The sequence below is a fragment of the Gastrolobium bilobum genome, unplaced genomic scaffold (assembly GCF_033153095.1).
Source record: "Gastrolobium bilobum isolate Gb01-03AN ecotype WA unplaced genomic scaffold, APGP_CSIRO_Gbil_v1 utg4923, whole genome shotgun sequence".
Taxonomy (NCBI): Eukaryota; Viridiplantae; Streptophyta; class Magnoliopsida; order Fabales; family Fabaceae; genus Gastrolobium; species Gastrolobium bilobum.
In genome coordinates, this window is record NW_026898411.1 from 48,488 (window position 1) to 68,978 (window position 20,491).

The 20,491-nt window shown below is 28.9% G+C and overlaps 1 protein-coding gene across 1 annotated transcript; it reads left to right on the forward strand.

The window, feature by feature from the left end:
* Positions 1-1,092: 1,092 nt before the first annotated feature.
* LOC133315940 (GDSL esterase/lipase At2g42990-like) lies at positions 1,093-7,604 on the forward strand. Its single transcript, XM_061517627.1, has 3 exons — positions 1,093-1,474; positions 2,251-2,740; positions 7,226-7,604. Exons 1-3 carry the CDS (start codon positions 1,112-1,114, stop codon positions 7,417-7,419), a joined length of 1,047 nt encoding a protein of 348 aa, XP_061373611.1. The 5' UTR covers positions 1,093-1,111; the 3' UTR covers positions 7,420-7,604.
* The last annotated feature ends 12,887 nt before the right edge of the window (positions 7,605-20,491 follow it).

Consider the following 20,491-nt stretch of genomic DNA (forward strand, 5'->3'; position numbering starts at 1 on the left):
TATGAACACACACACAAAAATTGTAAACCTTTTTTGATGATCGAAATTTTTTTTTTGACCTATATAGCGTGCACTTTCCCAACGATGTACCATAAAACAAGCCAAGTTTGTTGTATGAATTTTCAATATCAATTTTAGGGAAGATATGCAAACGAACCTGCATTTTTCTTATGCTAAAATTTTAAGAATATTTTTTAAAAAAAATAATTGTGAATACTATAAAATTAAAAAAAAAATAGTTGAATTCCTAACAAGCATATAAAATTGAAGGCTATCTATCATATATTAAGAAAGTTATTAATATTCATATTTAGAAAGTCCACATATAAACATACTTATATAATAGGAAAAATTGTTTGTCCTTTTAAATAACATAATTTATATCATTTACTCTCATAAAGAGGTGAGATCCATATTTTTTTTTTTGTTCACTCTCACCTTTTATTTATTTCTTTTTTTCATTTAAAATAACATAATTTTACATTTTTAAAATGACACACACTTCCCCCCGTATAGTAAGCACATTAATTGAAAAAGTTGGGATGCACTACTCTGTCCATAAGGTATAGCTTCACAAACCAAATCAACTAATTATCAAATTGAACGAACTATGTATTTATATATTTTTAACTACATATTTATTAATTATTTATCAAACTGATTTAACACTTGCAGAAAATAACGTCTAACTAATTATTTATCTAAACTTTATGTTACATAACCTCTGAATACAAAAGTTGGGAGCGTTTGGTAAGCGAGAATTCCGAAAACTGAATTTTTTTAAATTTTAAATTTACAGATATTATCATAAATTAAATGTAAAAATTATATTTTTGAAAATTAAGATTTTCGGCTAAAAAAAAAATTCTCATGTACCGGACGCTCCCAGAATCCAACAAATAGATCATGCGAGGCTTAATTTAATAATTTTGTTTGAAAAAATGGCTATACAATACTGAACTCAACCGTTAACCCCATGGAAACCAGTCATTAAAATCCCCACCAAACTTTCTTTTTCACAGGAATTGCATTTATTTAATCTCGCATAGATATAAAGCTTCTATTGGATCCAGGCTTCTCCACGGACACAAAAGGAAACCAAAAGATTAATATGGGTTTCATATACATAGCATGGCTACTGTTAACCCATATTGTTATGTTGGTTGCAGAGGCTAAGAATGTCCCAGCCATCATAGTTTTTGGAGACTCATCTGTGGATTCTGGAAACAACAATCAGATAGCAACTGTTCTGAAGAGCAATTTCAGGCCTTATGGCCGTGACTTTGACGGTGGCCGCCCCACGGGACGGTTCTGCAATGGCCGTGTTCCACCAGATTTCATTGCCGAGGCTTTTGGCATTAAACGCTATATACCAGCTTACTTGGATCCTTCGTATACCATCAAAGATTTTGCCACTGGTGTTTGTTTTGCCTCTGCTGGAACTGGATATGATAATGCAACTTCTGCTGTACTAGTGAGTGCCTCTACCCTTTCCCAAAGTTTTTAATTTCCCCCGAACATAAAAAAGAGACTTATTACCATCATTCCATGTAACATCTGTTATTGGAATTCTCACTCACCTTGTATATCTTTGCCTTTCGCTTGACTCAGCTCCTGCATGTTCACGTGACATACTTTTCTTATCCTTCACAAAAGTTCTACTTTAATAATCTTAATTAATTTTACGTTTGTGTGAAGAGCATTCAAAACAGTGACTAAAGTGTCATTTTTTTGGCAAATTTTTTATCCAAATGTCACGCTAACAGTATTTTTTTTTTCAGACTGTCACGTGTCATAATTCACTACCACTATTAGCGAATTTCGTAGCCAATAATTTTGTGACACGTGGCTATATTGCAGACCAAATTCGTTACTACTAGTAGCGAATTATGACACGTCAGCTTTTTTCTGCGAAAGTGTGCCACGTGTCATAAAATCATTGGCGAACGTAATTCGCTACCAGTCGTAGCGAATTATGCCCACGTAATATTCTGATAAAAAGTATTGTTGTTCGTGTTACTTTTGGAGTAAAATTTTTGTCAAAAAATGACATTTTAGTTACTGTTCCGAAGAGCATGTGCCAGGCATCCAGCTTTCTTATTGTAAATTTTTATGTGCTCTCAAGTTTGTACATTATGTCAAATAAAATACAACATCTAACACGAAAATTAAATGTGTCTTTAAATGATTTGTTTCTTGTATTATTCTGAAGTAAACTTAAATTTTTTTTGTGCTAACTGTATATTACAGAATGTGATACCACTATGGAAGGAATTGGAGTTCTACAAGGAGTACCAAGCGAAGTTGAGAGCCCATCTTGGGATAGATAAGGCAAATGAGATCCTTCGTGAGGCGTTGTATCTGTTGAGCTTAGGAACCAATGATTTCCTTGAAAACTACTATTTGTTGCCAACCCGAAGATTCCAATTTACCGAGACACAATATCAGGATTTTCTCTTGGGCATTGCAGAGAATTTTGTTAAGGAATTGTACGAACTTGGAGCCCGAAAATTAGGCATAACTGGGCTTGTTCCCATGGGGTGTCTACCGCTGGAGAGGGCTATAAACATTTTGGGTGACCATGGGTGCAATGAAGAATACAACAATGTGGCATTGGGCTTCAATAACAAGTTAGAGAAAAAGATCACAAAGCTAAGAAAGGAGCTCCCACTATTGACACTGTTGTTCGGAAATGCATTTGACATCTTAGCTGATATCTGTGAAAGACCATCCTTCTACGGTATGTACGCTTTTTGTATTTGCAGTTGCTTATGTTATTATTTTTTTTTTTTTTTTTTGGTACATACAGTTGCTTATGGTATTATTTGCTTTAACTTCTGAGCATGATTTTGTTTCAATTTTTTTTTCTTTTCAATTATGAAGTGATTCATCCGAACTCGAAAACTTCTCTCTTCTTCTCAAAATATCCCTCAGTGATTCAAAATTGTGAATAGGTTAATTATGGGTAAAAATTTACTTTTATAGCCTTGGTTTTAATTGCAAAGACTAGAAAATAGAAATCCTCATAAAATTGACAAAATAAAGCTATACAGGGTTAATATACTGCATAGTCTTCCACTCTTCCTTCGTCTTTAATTATATTATTTGATACCCATTTCTTTTTCTTATATGGTTCATAACTACTTGTAATTTTTATTGTAAAAGTTAGCAATTTTGATATATCATATCTATCAGGATTCAGGACACTATAGCAACTCTCATGGTATTTTGTTTGTTTTTCTTTTGAGTCCTTCATATTTCTTTAGCAGTTTATGTAGTTTTTTCTTTTTCATTTGTTTTCCTTTTGAATCTTTCATATTTATTTAGGGATTATATTTATCTCATTTTATATGACATAATTAAATTTTTTACACACATAAAAAATGAGTGAGTCACATTTCTTTTCTTTTTTTTCTCTTCTTATTTATGAATCTCACTTACAATTTTATTTCTATAATATAAGATAATTATTTTCGTACAATATAAAAAAATTATTTCCCTTTATTTAATGAATGAAATTCAACATCAAATGATTTGTCAAGAAAGTGTAGGACCTATATGATTCAATGCTTATGGCAATATATGTGCGTGTTTTTATTTTATTTTATTTTAGAGTAAAGTATCTTTTAGATCTTCAACAAAAATTATGGGACTCATTTTAATCTCTTAGAAAAAATTGATTTGTAGTCTTTTTGAAATTCAAAATAAATCCAGTTAATCAAAATCGTGATCCCTCTGAAATTTAAAGAAGACCCACGTTAGTTTCTTAAAAGACTAACATTAGTCTATTTTAAATTTTAAGAAAAATTATGAGTCAATTTTTTTTCAAAATAATTAAATTGAATTCTGTAATATTTGTTAAGAATCTGAAAAATACTTTACTCTTTATTTTATTTTATTTATTTTCCAGACAGATAAGTTAATTGAGAATATGAAAGTTGTACTAATAAAGGAAAATATTAATCTCATGTCACAAGAGATAACAACTCTCTCATATACACTAAAAAAGATATAGGTTTGATCACTTTAATTTTTTTTCTCTTTTTGCGTATAATGAAACCCACGTAAAATTATGAGTGTAACATGAGATAAATATAAATATCCTCTTGCATAAGAAAATATAATCTCATTAATAAAACCCATTAATAAATCGTAAACAGTTACTATACTAGCGTTGCTGTGGTCTTGTGGAAGTGTTATTATTGATGTTCGTACGTATTATTTTGGTGGAACTAAGCCTTGGCACTATTTTAGTAAATTCAAGTTTTGCATTTGTCCCATCGTGAGTTCTTTTAACCTACGGTCTGTTAACTTCATAAGCCTCGGGTATTTATGGTATTCCTGCCCTGAACCAAGCTATCATACATGCACATGGGTGTTGCTTGCAGACCCCATGAAAGCTACTACCTCCTACACCCTGGACTTTGTTTTTTGATGGGTAAATTACCCTATGGCTTATGCGCTTGTCTTGCGCTTTAACTAGTGGTCAACTAGGGCCTTTGTGTACCAACTCAACGTTTGGCTTTGTTTTTACTTCTTTATCATTAAGAGTAGTAACTTCTGGAGCCTCTGACACACAAGATACAGACAGTACTGTGGTGTGTCTGCCCACGAGAATATGGTGAACTGTATCGTACGTTTTGACATTTCATACTAAGCAAGAGGAATTGAGATGTGATGGCATATATATGTTCGATTTTTTTCATTATTATTTTTGAAAGAAAAATCTTAAACTCTATTTGATTGTTGTTTTTAAAAATTGTTTTTTTTTGTTTTTTGAACAAAAAAAAACTAAAAAACTACTTTGCTAAAAAATGTTTTGAAAATTATAACTGTTTTTTGTTTTTAGAATCAAATTTAAAGAATATGTCTGAGTTGTTTTTGTTTTTTATTTTGATTTTTAACTTTTAAAATTAAATAAATATAAAAAAACAACTGTTTTCATAATTATTTTACAAAACAGTTTTAAGAACAAAAAAATCAGAACACAATCAAACACAATCTTTAAATCTAGTTCTAATCAGATTAGTAAAAAAGTAATTAATTGATTGAAATATTTATAAAAAAAAAAACTTTGCATCACATGCACGACTTATAGCGATTAATGTTTTCAATTAAAAAGTATCAAAAATCATAAGCATTTTCTACTCTTGTACATTCAAATGGCATTGTAGACTAATTAAAAATGCCCAAAATAACTTATTAGGATTGATCTAATAGATGAAGGGTTTAGATAGCACACATGAGATTGTATATTCGAATCTCAGTCCCACATTTGTATAAAAAAAAAATGCCCAAAACCCTTATCAGAAGAATGTCATTAGGTTAATTTACATACCATCTTTAAATTTTGCAAAGATTTTTTTTTTTTTACTGAGCAATTGTCCACCGAGATAAATTTAAATAATTCATTGGGTTGGGTTAACACATCCTGTTAGTTTTGGTAGTAATAAGATATATAGATTAAGGTATTATTTTTTTGTGTTTATGGTAAAATAATGTTAAAAAGTCGAAATTTTGAATAGACAAACATTATACATTATCATTTTCTTAAAATGAAAAAAATAATTATGATGATACGTGCGAAGGTCTCGAGCCCATTTGTATCATATATAAAGTTAAATATTATTGTTTTAATCTATCTTTATATATTAAATTAAAATTATTTTTTAAGTGGTTAAATCTCTTAGTGTACTCTTTCTTAAACAATCATATATGTGATTCATAACTTCTCTTCAGTTAAATTCTCTTAAATTAATTATTCATATCTTGATTATAATTTTAAATATTTCTATTTTATATTTTTAAATTCTACTTAAATTAATTATGCACATCTCTTTTAAGTTTATAATTTTTTTATGGGTTTGTTTTCTCTGATGTTACTTTAGATAACTTTATCTAATGTTCATCAAAACGACGTCGTTTTGGGACGGAAATCGTGGTATTTTTGTAATTTTAATTTATTTCAGGGTTATAATAGTCTTTATCACTCTAATTTTTTAATTTTTCAACCCCAAAACGACGTCGTTTCGATGAACATTAGATAAAGTTATCTAAAGTAACATCGGAAACTTTTTTTCCCTTTTTTTATTTATAATTTATTTTACCTGGATTAAAAAAATTTATAATTTATTTTACCTGGATTAAAAAAATATCCATACAAAAAACGAAATACTTACTATTTAAAAAAGAATAATAAGTGACATGGATACATCATAATTTTAGTACCAGGGATTCCACCTTGAACCATTATTTTTTATCATTTTTTTCTCATAAAGATTGTTAATGTAGGTTAAAAAGATTGTTTTAATTGTTACATTATCACTATTAAATTAACGCAGGGGGAATCCAATTGGCTATCTCCCTTAAGAGAAGTTCTATTTGATTTTTAAGTTTTGCTTTTGAAAATTGTTTTGTAGAATTGTTTTTTAAAATTATTTTATAAAATAAAAATATTGAAAATTTATTTGATGAATTTTATTTTTGAGAATGAATTCAAATGCTTTGGTGGAGCAATTGCAGCTTGACGGCGGTGGTACACAATTGTTCTTATTTTATTTTTTTCTTTAAAATCTAATAATGGAGAATAAATTTTTTAAATAGTATAAAAAATAAGTAACAAAAAAGTTTTGTTTTATGTTTTAATTGAAAACAACAAACAAAAATCAAACAAAATCTAAAACTTAAGACCTCTTTGTTTTGTAGGTTTGGTGTTTGTCATTTTAAATGACGTAAGTTATGTCATTTTAAGAGAGATAGACATAAAAAATAGAAATCATGAGAGAGAAATTTCTTATGTCTATATCTTTTTTAAAATAATATAACTTTATGTCATTTAAAATGAGAAATATTTTTCTTCTTTTCTTTTATTTCGTGCACTTATGTCATTGACTCATTGTGTACTGTGTAATACTAGTACTCTATCTATTCTCCAGACATTTGCCTTATTGATTTGTATGACATTGTTAATTACTTTTGGGTCCTCCCTATATAAGCAGAAGCATAAGAACTATAGAGTGTGTTTTATTTACGAAGTTGATTTACTGGAATGATTTCTGCTTTTTGTTATCATTCAAATTTCCAACTTTAAAGTTGGAAATATATATATAACTTTTTCTGTTGCTCTTTTAGTTTATATGAATTTCTTGGTTTAGTTAAATTTGAAAAAATGTAAATAAAAAATGCATAAAATGCTGACACTGAGATATGGATATATATATTTCAGGATTTGAGGTTGTAGAGAAGGCATGTTGTTCCACTGGAACATTTGAGATCGGCTACTTGTGCAGCGACAAGAATCCATTTACATGCACTGACGCCAGTAAATACGTGTTTTGGGATGGCTTCCACCCTACCGAGAAGACAAACCGCATAGTTTCAAATTATTTAATTCCAAAGCTTCTAGCAACCTTTAAATAGATGATCCATTATTTTCCTTTCAAAAATATAGTTTTACTGTGATAATTTAAATATATCCTTGTCTACCAATATCCTTCGGATGCGACATTTAATATCGATTGTCATGCCATATATGTATACTATTTCTACTTCCAATGTTACCACACACAAAAAACATGTAGACGACATAATTTTAGTGTAAAATTACGAAATAAAATACTTGTTGAAAGAATTATTTTTTGAAGAATAAGTTTGATGCTTGTAGTATTGTATTTACCAAAAGTAATTTTGTGAATTTTTTTTATTTTCATAGTATTAAATAACTAACTTTTTGAGCATTAAACTACTAAACGATTATTGAAATATATCTATAAAAAACCTAAAGTATGGGTTTTTAACACCTTTATTATCTACACGGGCTTGGGCTATCATCAACATAAGCCCAAGAAAAAGAAGAATCCTCATAACTGTGACTAAAATTGCCACAAATCATCAAAAAAATTTATTCAAATGGCACGTAAATAATAAAACTTTCTAAAATATCACATGTACAAATTCGTTATAACAGGTAACAAATTATATTTATAAATGTGACACATTTCTTATAACTACTTAATTTACTATTAGTATTAGCGAACTAAGTGATTAAAATATCATTTTGCTTTTAAAAAAAGCAAAACACGTGACAGGCAACGACAAATTCGGTATGGGACCTAGCACCTAGCGAATTATGAGAGATAAAATAAGTTGTTGAAATGGCATCATTTTTACAATGAAAAAATCGAAACACCCTATCTAAACTATATAGCTATTTTGCAGTTTAGAAAACAAAATCACATTGAGAACATCAATGCAGTTTTTAATTTTAATTTTTTAATTCTAAACTCCCAACATTGAGAAAAAAACCACAACAGTATAGAGAATGTTCTATTTCTTATTCTACAAACAGTTTTTAATTTTAATTTTAGTTTAAAAATAACTTATAGTTTAAAATAAAATGCCACAAACAAAAGCAACTAGACTTTGTTATAAGCTTATCTAAAATAAAAAAAATAGTTTTTTAAACTATTATACAGCTAATTAAATAAATATAATTAGTTACGAAACAAAAACAATTACAATTTTTATTTATGATATTTTAACTAGATGTTTGACAGATAAACCGTCATTATTTTTCTCTATAACCTGACCGCCTTTACATAGGATGCGCAAAAAAGACGTTATTGTAGAGATGATATCATATAAACTATTGTCCAAATCTATTTCAAATTAAAAAAAAAAAAATTATCTTTTCATAATAATTCGTTATTAGCTTTTTCTATGTACATTAGATTAGCTATATAATTCGTTATTATCTTTAGCTATATTATTAGTTTAAAAAATCATTTTTTTATTTTAGATAAGCATATATAACAAAGTCTAGTTGCTTCTGTTTGTCACATTTTAATAGTGTTTAAAATCCCACTTTGCATTATGGGTTGACCCGGGTCAACCCTGACCCCTCCCCTCTGATGGTTGAGGTCACAAGTTGGACCTTATATGCACATCGACCCCACCGACCTCTAAAATCCGGTCGGGTTTCAGTGACTCCCGATCAGAGGAGTCAAAGGAGGTCACTGCATGTTTTTTTTTTTTTTTAAAAAATTCCATGAAACAACTTCGTTTTATTAAAAAAATAAAATAAAAATGCTTGCAAATCTAAATCTAATTGTTCTCTTCTCTCCCAACGACCTATATGTCTTCAATCTTCACCTCACAGACGTGAATCTTCTAGAAAAGGTAAGAATTTTATCTATTCAAATGAAAACCTTACGGTCGTCGATGGAAAACAAAAACTCATTCTTACTTCCTTTAAATTTTTCTTTGTCAGGGACCTTCTCCGAAGAGGCAAAACCGGGTCAGCGTATTGATCCCATTAGAATATGAGCTTTGTACTTTGGTATCTTGAAACTTTAATTAGGTTGTGTAATATTGACTTATGGTTGTAATTAGTGAATTACGTTAAGTATATTTTGAATCTTTAATGATTGGTGATTTATTTTTTAATATTTATATATATATATATATTTAATATATAAAATCGGGTCAGCATAGTGACCCCGTGACCCCTCGGTTGAACCTGTGACTCCATGACCCCTGACCTCGGCCGGGTCGATGGTCGGGCCGATTTTTTAAACACTACATTTTATTTTAAACTAAAAGTCATTTTTAAACAAATTAAAATTAGAGTTTAAAAATTGTTTGTAGAATAAGGAGGATGTTCTTTACACTGTTGTGGTTTTGTTCTCAATGTTTACAGTTTAGAATTAATAAGTTTAAATTAAATTCTGCATTGATGTTCTCAACGTGGTTTTGTTTTGTAAACTGCAATGTAGCTTTAAAATCCGTTTGGATGAGTTTTTGAAAAAAAAAAAAAAACTTTTTACGAGTTACTTTTTTAAAAGAACTTTTTTTAAAAGTAAAAATTATTTTACGTTTGGATGCGACTTTTAAGTTTAAAAACCATTTGGATGTTAAAATAAAAAAAATACTTTTAAGTATAAAATGAGTATTATGCCCTTGTGCATTCAGCTCCTCTTCGACTAGCAACAAAACAATGTCAGATTCGATAAAGCAACCCAAATTGAAACCCTGCGAAAAACATTGAACACCTATGAAACAAATATATTCTTTCCTATCAAACATAAATTATTGTCGAAGGGAAAGGGAGATGTGGCAAGTTCAAAAACTCAAAGGAACATCAGCAAAATTAAAAATGCTGCAAAGCTACCCAATGTCTACATTTCTGAGAAAATTTCTTGAAACAACCATAACTGGAACACAAACACAAAAAAAGCCAAACATAATCCTCTCCCAAACAACAAGGTGATAATGTAAACAGTCCCTTCGAGAGTGGGTTGAAGCAAAAAAAGGAGAGTACCTCAAAGAGGAGCCCAAAGTGAGAAGTGTCTGAACTTGAAGATGGAAAAAGAGAAACGGTGAAAGATGTCCAACGAAATAAGGGGTAGAATGCGTCCAGAAACGTGGTTCGATTACTTCTGGCTTCTCCTTTTCCTAAAAGTTGAAAATTGTAACTTTTAAAAAAAGTTAAATTTTGGCTTTTTCATTAACTTTTGCTTTTTTTAAAAGTCATTATCCAAATACTACAAAAATTTCAGAAGCATTTAAAAAAAAAAAAAAAAGCTTTTGATTTGGAAAAAGCCTATCCAAACATCACCTTAGAGTTTAGACAGAGAAGATAGGGACATGTGCGAGGGTGTTTCAAATTTTTAATGTAAAAACAATGCCATCTTAGTAACTCATTTTCTCTCTCATAGTTCACTAGGTCCCATAGAGAATTTGTCATTGTCTGCCATGTGTCCTGCTTTTGCTCAAAGCAGACTGATATTTTGGCCACCTAGTATGCTATAACCAATAGAGAATTAGGTGGTTACCAGAAATATGCCACTTTTGCAAATGTAGTTCGCTACCTGTTGTAGCGAATTTGTACGCGGGGCACTTTGAAAAAATTTACTGTTCGCGTGGTATTTGTGCAATTTTTTTTTGAGTAAATACCATTTTTGATCCCTAACAAAAAATTCGGTCCCCACTTTAGTCCCTAACAAAAAAAATTAGTCGATTAGTCCTTATGAAATTCAAAGTGGACCCATTTTAGTCCTTTTAAGAGACTAATATAGGTCTTTTTTGAATTTGTGAGGGACCACGATTTCAACTAAATAGGTCCACTTTGAATTTGTTAGGGACCTCGAGACTAATTTTTTTTATAAGGGACTAAAGTGGGGATCGTGTTTTTTGTTAGGGACCAAAAATGATATTTACTCTTATTTTTTTAAATATGGCACTTTGGTCGTTGTTCCAAAATTCTTATCATCATCATCATAAAAAACACTATTATCATAAAGATAAGATATATCGTACACCAAAATCGACCTATACGCCATTCTTGAATTGTCTGGATGTTTCAAATTATCAATACCCTAACTGTTAACTCCATTATGGTGCCCGCGAAAGCAAAAAAGGAACTAGCAGAGATACAACGATCTGAATAAGAAGAAAGCACCATTCTTGGAAGATAAGGTTGAGGAACAGTCAAGGCTTCACCGTGGAGACCGGTTACTTCTTTCTTTTATGTTTTTCATCTCTTGTCTTAGTTTATCTGACTATGTCAGGCTAGTTAGAGTTAGATGGAACTTTTTAATTCTTAATGTTATTTTACTCTTTCCTCATAATTTGATATTCAAAATCCTTATATTATGCAATTAATTTGATTTCTATTCCTAGTTTTATTTATGAACTTATCACTTAAAGATGAACATGTAAATCTTGTATGACAACAAGGATATTGATGGAGGATTCTGACCTGATTAATTGCTAAATTTTACTTGATCTAGGAATAGACTTGTGGAATCTATAACTCTTTTGATTCTTTTCTCTTAATGCTTGCCCGAGGCAGGATCATAAAGGGATTGTGGTTCTTAATAGGGTAAAGAGTTGAAACACCAAGGGATTGAGTTTTAATTAATCTTGAAGAGTTGTCAATAACATGAGATTGAATGTCAATTGCGATAAAAGGTAGATTCATTAGGATGAAATTGGGAAAATTGTCACCCTAGCTACGTTTTGAGTTATTAATGTTTGTTCTGATTTTATGTTTTTCGTTCTTGATATTTAGTTTGTTAGCTCTAGGTTAATATTTTATATTTAAATGATATTCCCAACAACTTTAATGGTCGATCCAACTTTAGTCGTGTACTGAACTTAATGCTTGATAGGAAATGATAACTCTCCTTATCATTTTATTATTTGTACGATCGATATACTTGTCGTGGACACAACAATTATAATTTTTTATTATTACGTATTATTTTTTATTTCCTAATTTTTTTAATCATTATCTTTACATAAAATAATTAAATAAGAAATTTTACAAAAATTTTCTAATTAAAAAATATTAAGATGTTAACAATAAAAAAATTTAATAGTAATTTTATATATGTCTTTTTTTAGTAATTTTTCACATTAATATGCTTTTTTTGGGTAAGAAATATGCTTTTTTATTTTATTTAATGATTTTTTTCTTAAAATTTTGTTAGGCATTACATTCAAATACAAAACAACTTTAATTAAAAAAAAAAATACTTTTAAAAACTTTTAATACCTAAACATTTTTTTTTAAATCCATCCAAATGCGAAAATATAAGTTTGAATATCATGGAACAACTATTCTACAAAGCTTAAAATATGAGATGTTGATAATTAATTTTAGGGAAAAATGTTTCTGCAGTTAATGCAGATAAGTTATCTATATTTATTCTCAAAACGACATTGTTTTGATATTGAAATCTTAAAAAAATATAAATATAAAGACTATTATAACCCTGAAATAAATTAAAATTACAAATACACCATGATTTCCGCCCCAAAACGACGTCGTATTGGGCTTACTGCAGATAACTTATCTGCAGTAACTGCATAAAAAGCAAACCCTTAATTTTATACTATCACATACAATATTCAATTTATCGGGATCAAGAATCTCCCCTCTCCGTTGAAGCTATCGGATACAAGCCCAACATTGCATTGTAAAAAATGTCCCTTGACATGAGCTGTTGAACTCGCACAAATTAATTAAATCAGGTTTATTAAAATTTTGTAGTAAAGCATCAACCTGAGCCGTCTCTCAAGGAGTTTGCAATGAACTTAATCGCTCAGTTATAAAAATAAAAATAAAATGGAAACCAAATGAAAATGGAAACTAAATGAAAACGGGAATCAAATAAAAACGAAAACCAAATAAAAATGGGAACTAAATAAAAAGAGAAAATAAGGAGAAACGGAAATTAAAGAAAAACGAAAACTAAAATAGGGGTTTTTAATATGATTGTAAATTTAAATGGAAATGAAAAAAAAGAATAATCAAATTAAAAGCAACCAACTCAAGAATTAGGATTCCAAGGATATCTATCATTGGACAAATAATTACCAAATCGTGGTTGACCCTAATCGAATTAGAATCCCTACATTCTCTTAGAAACCTCTCTCTAGACAATAGCCTAGCGTTTGGTCGAATACGGCGCGTCTACTCGAACAATCGCGGAGTATCAACCTGTTCGACTTGAGTTCATTGGGTTAATCAACCTAACCATTAAATCTAATGATTAATCTCTTTCCTAAGAACGCAATCGCGTATCTCATATTGAACACCCACAATTGCGCGATGTCAAACCGAGTTGGAAAAAGAAACGAATTTGATTCAAAATGAGGCGCAAGTCCTCAGGATTCAACCATGGAATCCTCAACCCTTGGTTTGATTAAAGAAAAGAGGAGAGAGAAAAGACGAAAATTATATTAATTTCAAAAACTGTAAAATTCAAACTCAAACGAAAGATTTCCCACAAGGTCACTACTCTCGCCCTTTTAACCCCTAATCAAGCTGGGCTTCGGGCTCTACAAATACAACCCAAAATAAAAGGAAACAAAACAGAATTAATGGCTCTGGGCCTCATGTACATTGGGTTCAAAATTATAACTTAAGTCCAAACGTCAAAATAAATTTCCAGCAAAACATATCCATCTTGGGCTGAGGTTTCGACCATCTTCCCGTTCGAATTGGGCTTTAGTGGCTGAAATAGATATTGTAGCCCTTTCTGTTAGTTGCAAAAAGCAACAAGAAAGAAGTCAATTGGACATCTGTAGAGTGAGATATGGCCAATATACGAAAGTAGAGTAAATCTAGAAAATTATGACGAAAATCAATTAAACCCAATTAAAATCTATAATTCTGATTTGACCCAAAAGATCTCTATTTAATTCAAATAAATCATAAAAATACCAACCAATAATAATAAATAAGTGTAACAAAATATGTGTTATCATTCTTCCATCCCTGTTACAATACCTTTTCCCATATGTGTTTGTGGGTCTTGAATAAAATCAATGTTGACTTTCTAGCAGGGTCTAGTGACTTGAGGTCCATCGCACAAATCACATTAATTGTTGTAAAAAAAATAAGTGTGTTTTAGAGTATTTATAAGATTATTAATGGATTGACTAATCCGGTATCCATTAATAAATACTTTAAAATACAATAATTTTAATTTATGTATTTGTATATTCATTCAATATATATATATGAAAAAAAGTATTTCTCCAGTCACTGGATATAAAGTTATTTCCAGTAAGCTCAAAATGATGTCATTTTGGGACAGAAATCAGCGTATTTTTGTAATTTTGATATATTGCAAGGTTATATTAGTCTTTATAATAATAATTTTTTAATCTTATAACCCCGAAACGACATCGTTTTGAGCTTATTAGAGATAACTTGATTGGAGAAATATTTTTCCATATATATACATATGTAGAGGTAGGATCCTTTGACACTAGTGTCAAATTTCAAATTTGACACCTCATCTGATAGTCGTTAGATCAAAAAAGATCAACAACTCTGATTTGCAAGCATGTGACACCATTGATCTTTTTTGATCTAACGGCTATCAGACGAAGTGTCAAATTTGAAATTTGACACTGGTGTCAAAGGATTCTACCTCATATATATATATATATATATATATATATATATATATATATATATATATGGGAAAAATAAATCTTATGTTGTAGGAAAATTCTAATCTCATGTCATATATAGATACATCAAGTGTGGGACCTACCTATTTAAAAAAATAAGAAAAGAATGACACACCTTTTTATGGTGTGTGTAGGAAGGATTTATTTTCTCATAACACATGAGAAAAACAAACCCCGTATATATATATATAGGATTAATGTATTTTCACAAGACATAAAGTTATCTCCAATATAAAATTTAAATCGATGTCGTGTTGAGATTTAAAACAAAAAAAATTCAGGTATTTTAGTAAAGGAATAGTATATTATGCCTATTTTTTTTTTTATGCTTACTCTATCTACTCTCTTTTAGTACATTTGGATTAAAATCTCAAGAGGAGAGAGAAAGGGTGAATGTTGCAGAATGCAGAAGATGCATTGGATAAATAGGTAAAATAGGCATAATATTATATCCCTTTAGTAGAGTAAAATTATGAAAAAATTCTTTATTTTTTCTATACCTTAAAATGAAAGTTGCAGAAGATAATTTTTTAGAGAAACATTTTTTATATATATATATATATATATATATATATATATATATATATATATATATATATATATATATGGGATTAAGTCACGGGAGACAAAGTTATTTTCTATAATTTCAAATTGATATTGTTTGGAGATTTAAAATTAAATATATATAGATATATATATATATATATATGAGATTAAGTCACGGGAGACAAAGTTATTTTCTATAATTTCAAAATGATATTGTTTTGAGATTTAAAATTAAAAATAAATTTGGTAAAATTTATAATATAAGAGGAAAATAAAATTTTCAAAACATCATTTATATTTAATCTTAAACCCTAAAATAGGTTGTAAAAAATAATTTTATCTTTACACTTTTCCTTTTATAGATATAAATTTAGGAATTTGCATTTATTATGTCACATGACACAAAAAAATTCTCTACACACATAATATTTTGTAGAACTCACACTTTTTAAAGCAAAATAAAAAATTAAGACACACAAAATGAATCTCTATAATATTACACAATCGCTTAGCCAATAAATTTATTGAAGTTTGTTATATGAATTAGTAGCTGGCTAATGCCCCTAGGTCCTGAGCAAAAAATAAGAGACGGTGGTTGAATTAAATAGCATTGATAGAAGTTATTCACTACTATATCGGTGGGTTGTTGTCCCAATTATCGTATCATTGGCCTTGTCTAATAATTCGATTTGTGTTTTCCAGAAAAGAAAATTCCGACAATAACTCCTTGGATTATTATATGATGTCTGAATAGCATGGATAGTGACAGGTTCCTCCTAATAAATGTTGAAAAATATATCTTTTATATTGTCTCAGATAATTATATTTTATACACATTCAAAAAAAGAGAGGAGAAATTTACTTTTTTCTTTTCTCTTTTTTTTCCTTAATAAATTTCACCTATTTTTTTATTATATAAAATATAATTATCTCATATAATATGAAAATTTTTTTGTCATCAATTATCTCATAAAATTCTCTTATATTCCCCATAAATGTTATCTAGAAGTCCCATGTGCCGCAAGATGGAATTCTTGACATTTTCGTGCATACTAATGAATTGTTTATCCTTTTTATGGGTTCAATTAATATTTTGGTGCTTATGTACTATTAGAAAATTCTGAATTAAAAGTCTGAATATTTAAAAAATTCGTGATAAGTTTCTGTAGTTTCAAAAAGTTCTTTTTTTGAAAATAAAGAAAAATAAAATTTTATATTAGATAGAGCAACGTGAGAAATTGAACGCTCTCTAACTCATTTCTATTGAGGTTATAATTGTAAGTACCCAAATAAAATAAGTTTAAAATTACAGAGACTTTAATTTTTTTTTTTTTTTTTTGTGAGGAGACTTTAATTTTAAACATTTTAGATCCTTAATATTTCATATTTTTAAAACGGGTAGCTTAATCGAACTTATCATTGAAACTTATTAATGATATTTTGACAATGAGGATCTGGTTATAAAGTTATAAAATTATAAGGACATGATTACAAACTTTTAATTTCAGGAATTTAACCATTTTAATACAAGGATTTAAAGATTAATTTGACTTTTTATATTTTTTTCACGAATCTTTGTTTTACTAACCATAATTGGAATTCTCTAAAATAATTTAACTAAATTTTCCTGCTCTGTAAATTATCAAATATTTTATTTTATTTTAATGCAATTAATGACTATTTAGATTTGAGGGTGATAGAAAAGCACTACGTACCCTACTCTCTTAAGTCAACAATTGAAGTGGACCCACTACTTAGTACTGTACCAATATTCTTTTTAAAAAGAAAAGAAAAGAAAAAACTGGTTCTTGCTAAACATATATCCGGAGGATTTATCTTGTACCGATACCGACATGAGATATGAAATGAGATACAATGTGATATATTTCAACACGTTAATTTTAAAAAAATATTAAATTTTGACATACATTTTGATATTAAATAATATTTTTAATTTATGTAATGTATATTATATTTAATATTCAATAATTTAACAAAAAAATAAAGTTAGACTTATAATACCCATCAATTTTGCTAAGAAAAATAAGATATCCCAGATATTTATATTAAACTTAATAAAATAGTAATTGTAATCCAACAAATCTATTAATTGGAGCTATAAACGCAACGCAACACAATCTTTGAATTTTTTTTTGAATCTCTACTTCGCGTGTTGATATGTCAAAGTGCCAAAGTGTCAAACACAACATGTCAAGAGTTTTTAAAATGTCAATACATAGACTAACTAGTAATTAATTTCGAGTCTGTTAGCCGGCCATTCTTGGTCCAACAACAAAGTAAATTAAAGAAATGCAAAGCTTTTAAAAAAATTAATAATAAAGAAAATAAATGCAAAGCTTCGAAAAACAAGAAAAATTGAAAATTTTACACAAAGCTGTTGGAAAGAGTCTATATAAAAAAGAACCTACCCGTTAACCCCAACAAAGGCTATAGGCCCTTTTAAGTTACCAACTTAACATAGGACCTTTTATTTTTGTGTGTGCGAATATCATGACCTTTATCTTTAAGGGAAATTGTTTTCTTATGTTACATAAGATAAAAATACTTTCCTACACTCACAAATAAAGAAATGAAACTTATTTATATATTTTTTTCTCTCATATTCTCTCTCATCTCTCCTCTATATGTCTGTGTAGAAAATTTTTGTTATCTTTTGTAACATAAGAAAACAATTTCCCTTATCTTTAACATAACCCAATTTCAAGTATTTAAGCGAATTTTGATTTGCAATTTCTTCAAAATAAATAGTCTAAGATCAATTCGGTGTACACACAATATGTTCACGAATTGATTAAAGCTATGGTTAGCCTGGCCACAAATGGGAGCTCAATTTAAGTACTATCGTAGTAGGTACTCCCTCCACTCACAATCAGACACATGTGCTGATCACAGTGTTTTTTCTCTGATACCATACGTTACTCTACCAGCATTGATTCAACTTGGTGGGACGTGAGTATTGAAAAAATTCTCCAAATAAAAAATATCATACTCTTCTTGAGTAGTTAGAGATAGAGAAAAGATCCTGCACACTGATGACTTATGGCACACTTAATGGTTTCTTTTGTGAGAACAGAAAACAAGGTCTCATTTATTGGGCAATACACATAAATCGCATCACCACCTTTCCCGTTGGGGAGCATTCAATAAATGGCTTAGGCCATGAGCTCAGTAACCTGTCCCTTCTTGTGCGGTTGCAACTACGTGACTGACTAATTAATTATTTTTGGTGGTTGTTGGTGATAGGAATCAGTCAAACATGGCTCTTACTATTATCTGTGTGATTGGAAGCATTTTTCTTCTATATATGTCTCATCTTGATATTATTTTTCGTGATTCATTCAACCCATATTCATACTTAATTCTAAATTATTGTATTTATTGTTAATTTATATAATTAAAGCAACTAATACTTTATTTTAAAAATATTTCACATACATTCAATCTACTCAGGTTGATTAAGTTTATGACACACGATCAAGGCAAAAAAAAAAAAAAAAATGTACATAATTTTTAAAAAATAATTAGTCCAAGATATTCTTTATTTTTTATTTTATTATCTAGAATGTCACTGTAATAAAAATAAAAATTTAATTTACCAAAATTGGTTATAAATATCAACATGATTTCATTCGCTAATCTAATTTAACATGAATCCGACAAGAAAAACTGTTAAATAATTAATTAGTGATACTGATATAGACTAATTCTGTGTTAAATTTCTAAATCTAGTTCGTTCCAATGTTTTAGTTGAACTCAAGTATCTAAGGAAATTCCACATTAATGGACATAACATGTCTCTAAATGTCGTCACTTACTTAGCTAGCTGCTTTCATCAAACATCTGTAAATCTTCTTAGTCAGTTCCATGGCAACCCAGCACTTAATCTTTTAACTTTGAGCTTCATATATTGGGTAACATTTAGTATACACCTCTCTCATTGAGTTAAATTTTATGATAATTAAATACCTTAATTACATAAATAAAATGATTATAAATTAATGTTTGCCAACAATAAAGTTTGATTTAATTACTCAAGTTTTCATTCATACAATTAAGTGTTTAGTGTTTGAATGTAAATTAGATTTGTCCTGATATGTTAGAATGCAAAAGACCTCCCACATCTTTAATTTTTATGCGCGCATAAAAATTGCCATCATGTTCCAAGGATATAAACATATGGTGTTATATACAACCACCTCCACTCTAGATATTTAGTTCAGACTTCAGAAAAGAACCAGTTTTACTAGATTTTGGTAGACTAAACATGCTCCCAATTTATTAATGTACGGATTTCTTCAATCTTCACAAGATCAATTCATGCAATGGTAGTGACTTATTTATGGTTTTGCACGCGGTGAGTCATCTTCTGCTTTACATCAATTGAATAGGGACTCATCACTTGACAATAAAGTTCACCCTTTTAAACTAGGCGAGACAATATATAAGGAGGGCCAAAAAGAAAAAGAAAATATTATTATGAATTTCGATGCATGACAAATTATTCAGTTTTTATTTAAACATTTCTAAATATGGGAGGGTTATATTTACAAACTTTTTGTTTACAAACTCTTATAAATTATACTATGTTTTCATCAGGAGAACATTATGTTATACTATATTCTCCGGGAGTACATTGTGTAATTTGCAAAAATTTATAAAAAAAAATTATAAACAGATTCTTCCCCTTCTAAATATGTTATAAATGTAGGACGCACACACACACAGTAAACAATACCTTAAATGTTTCTATTCCCCTCCTTATTGTGGGATAATTTTGAAGATATTAACTATTATGTCTTGATTATTTGAGCAAAGTTTTGTTATTGCTAAATATTTAATACTTGGGATCATATATATTGATATTCATTTTAAAATTAATGTTAAAAAACTAATAACTTTAACTTAATATAAAAGAGAATAAAAGATATGTGTTCGC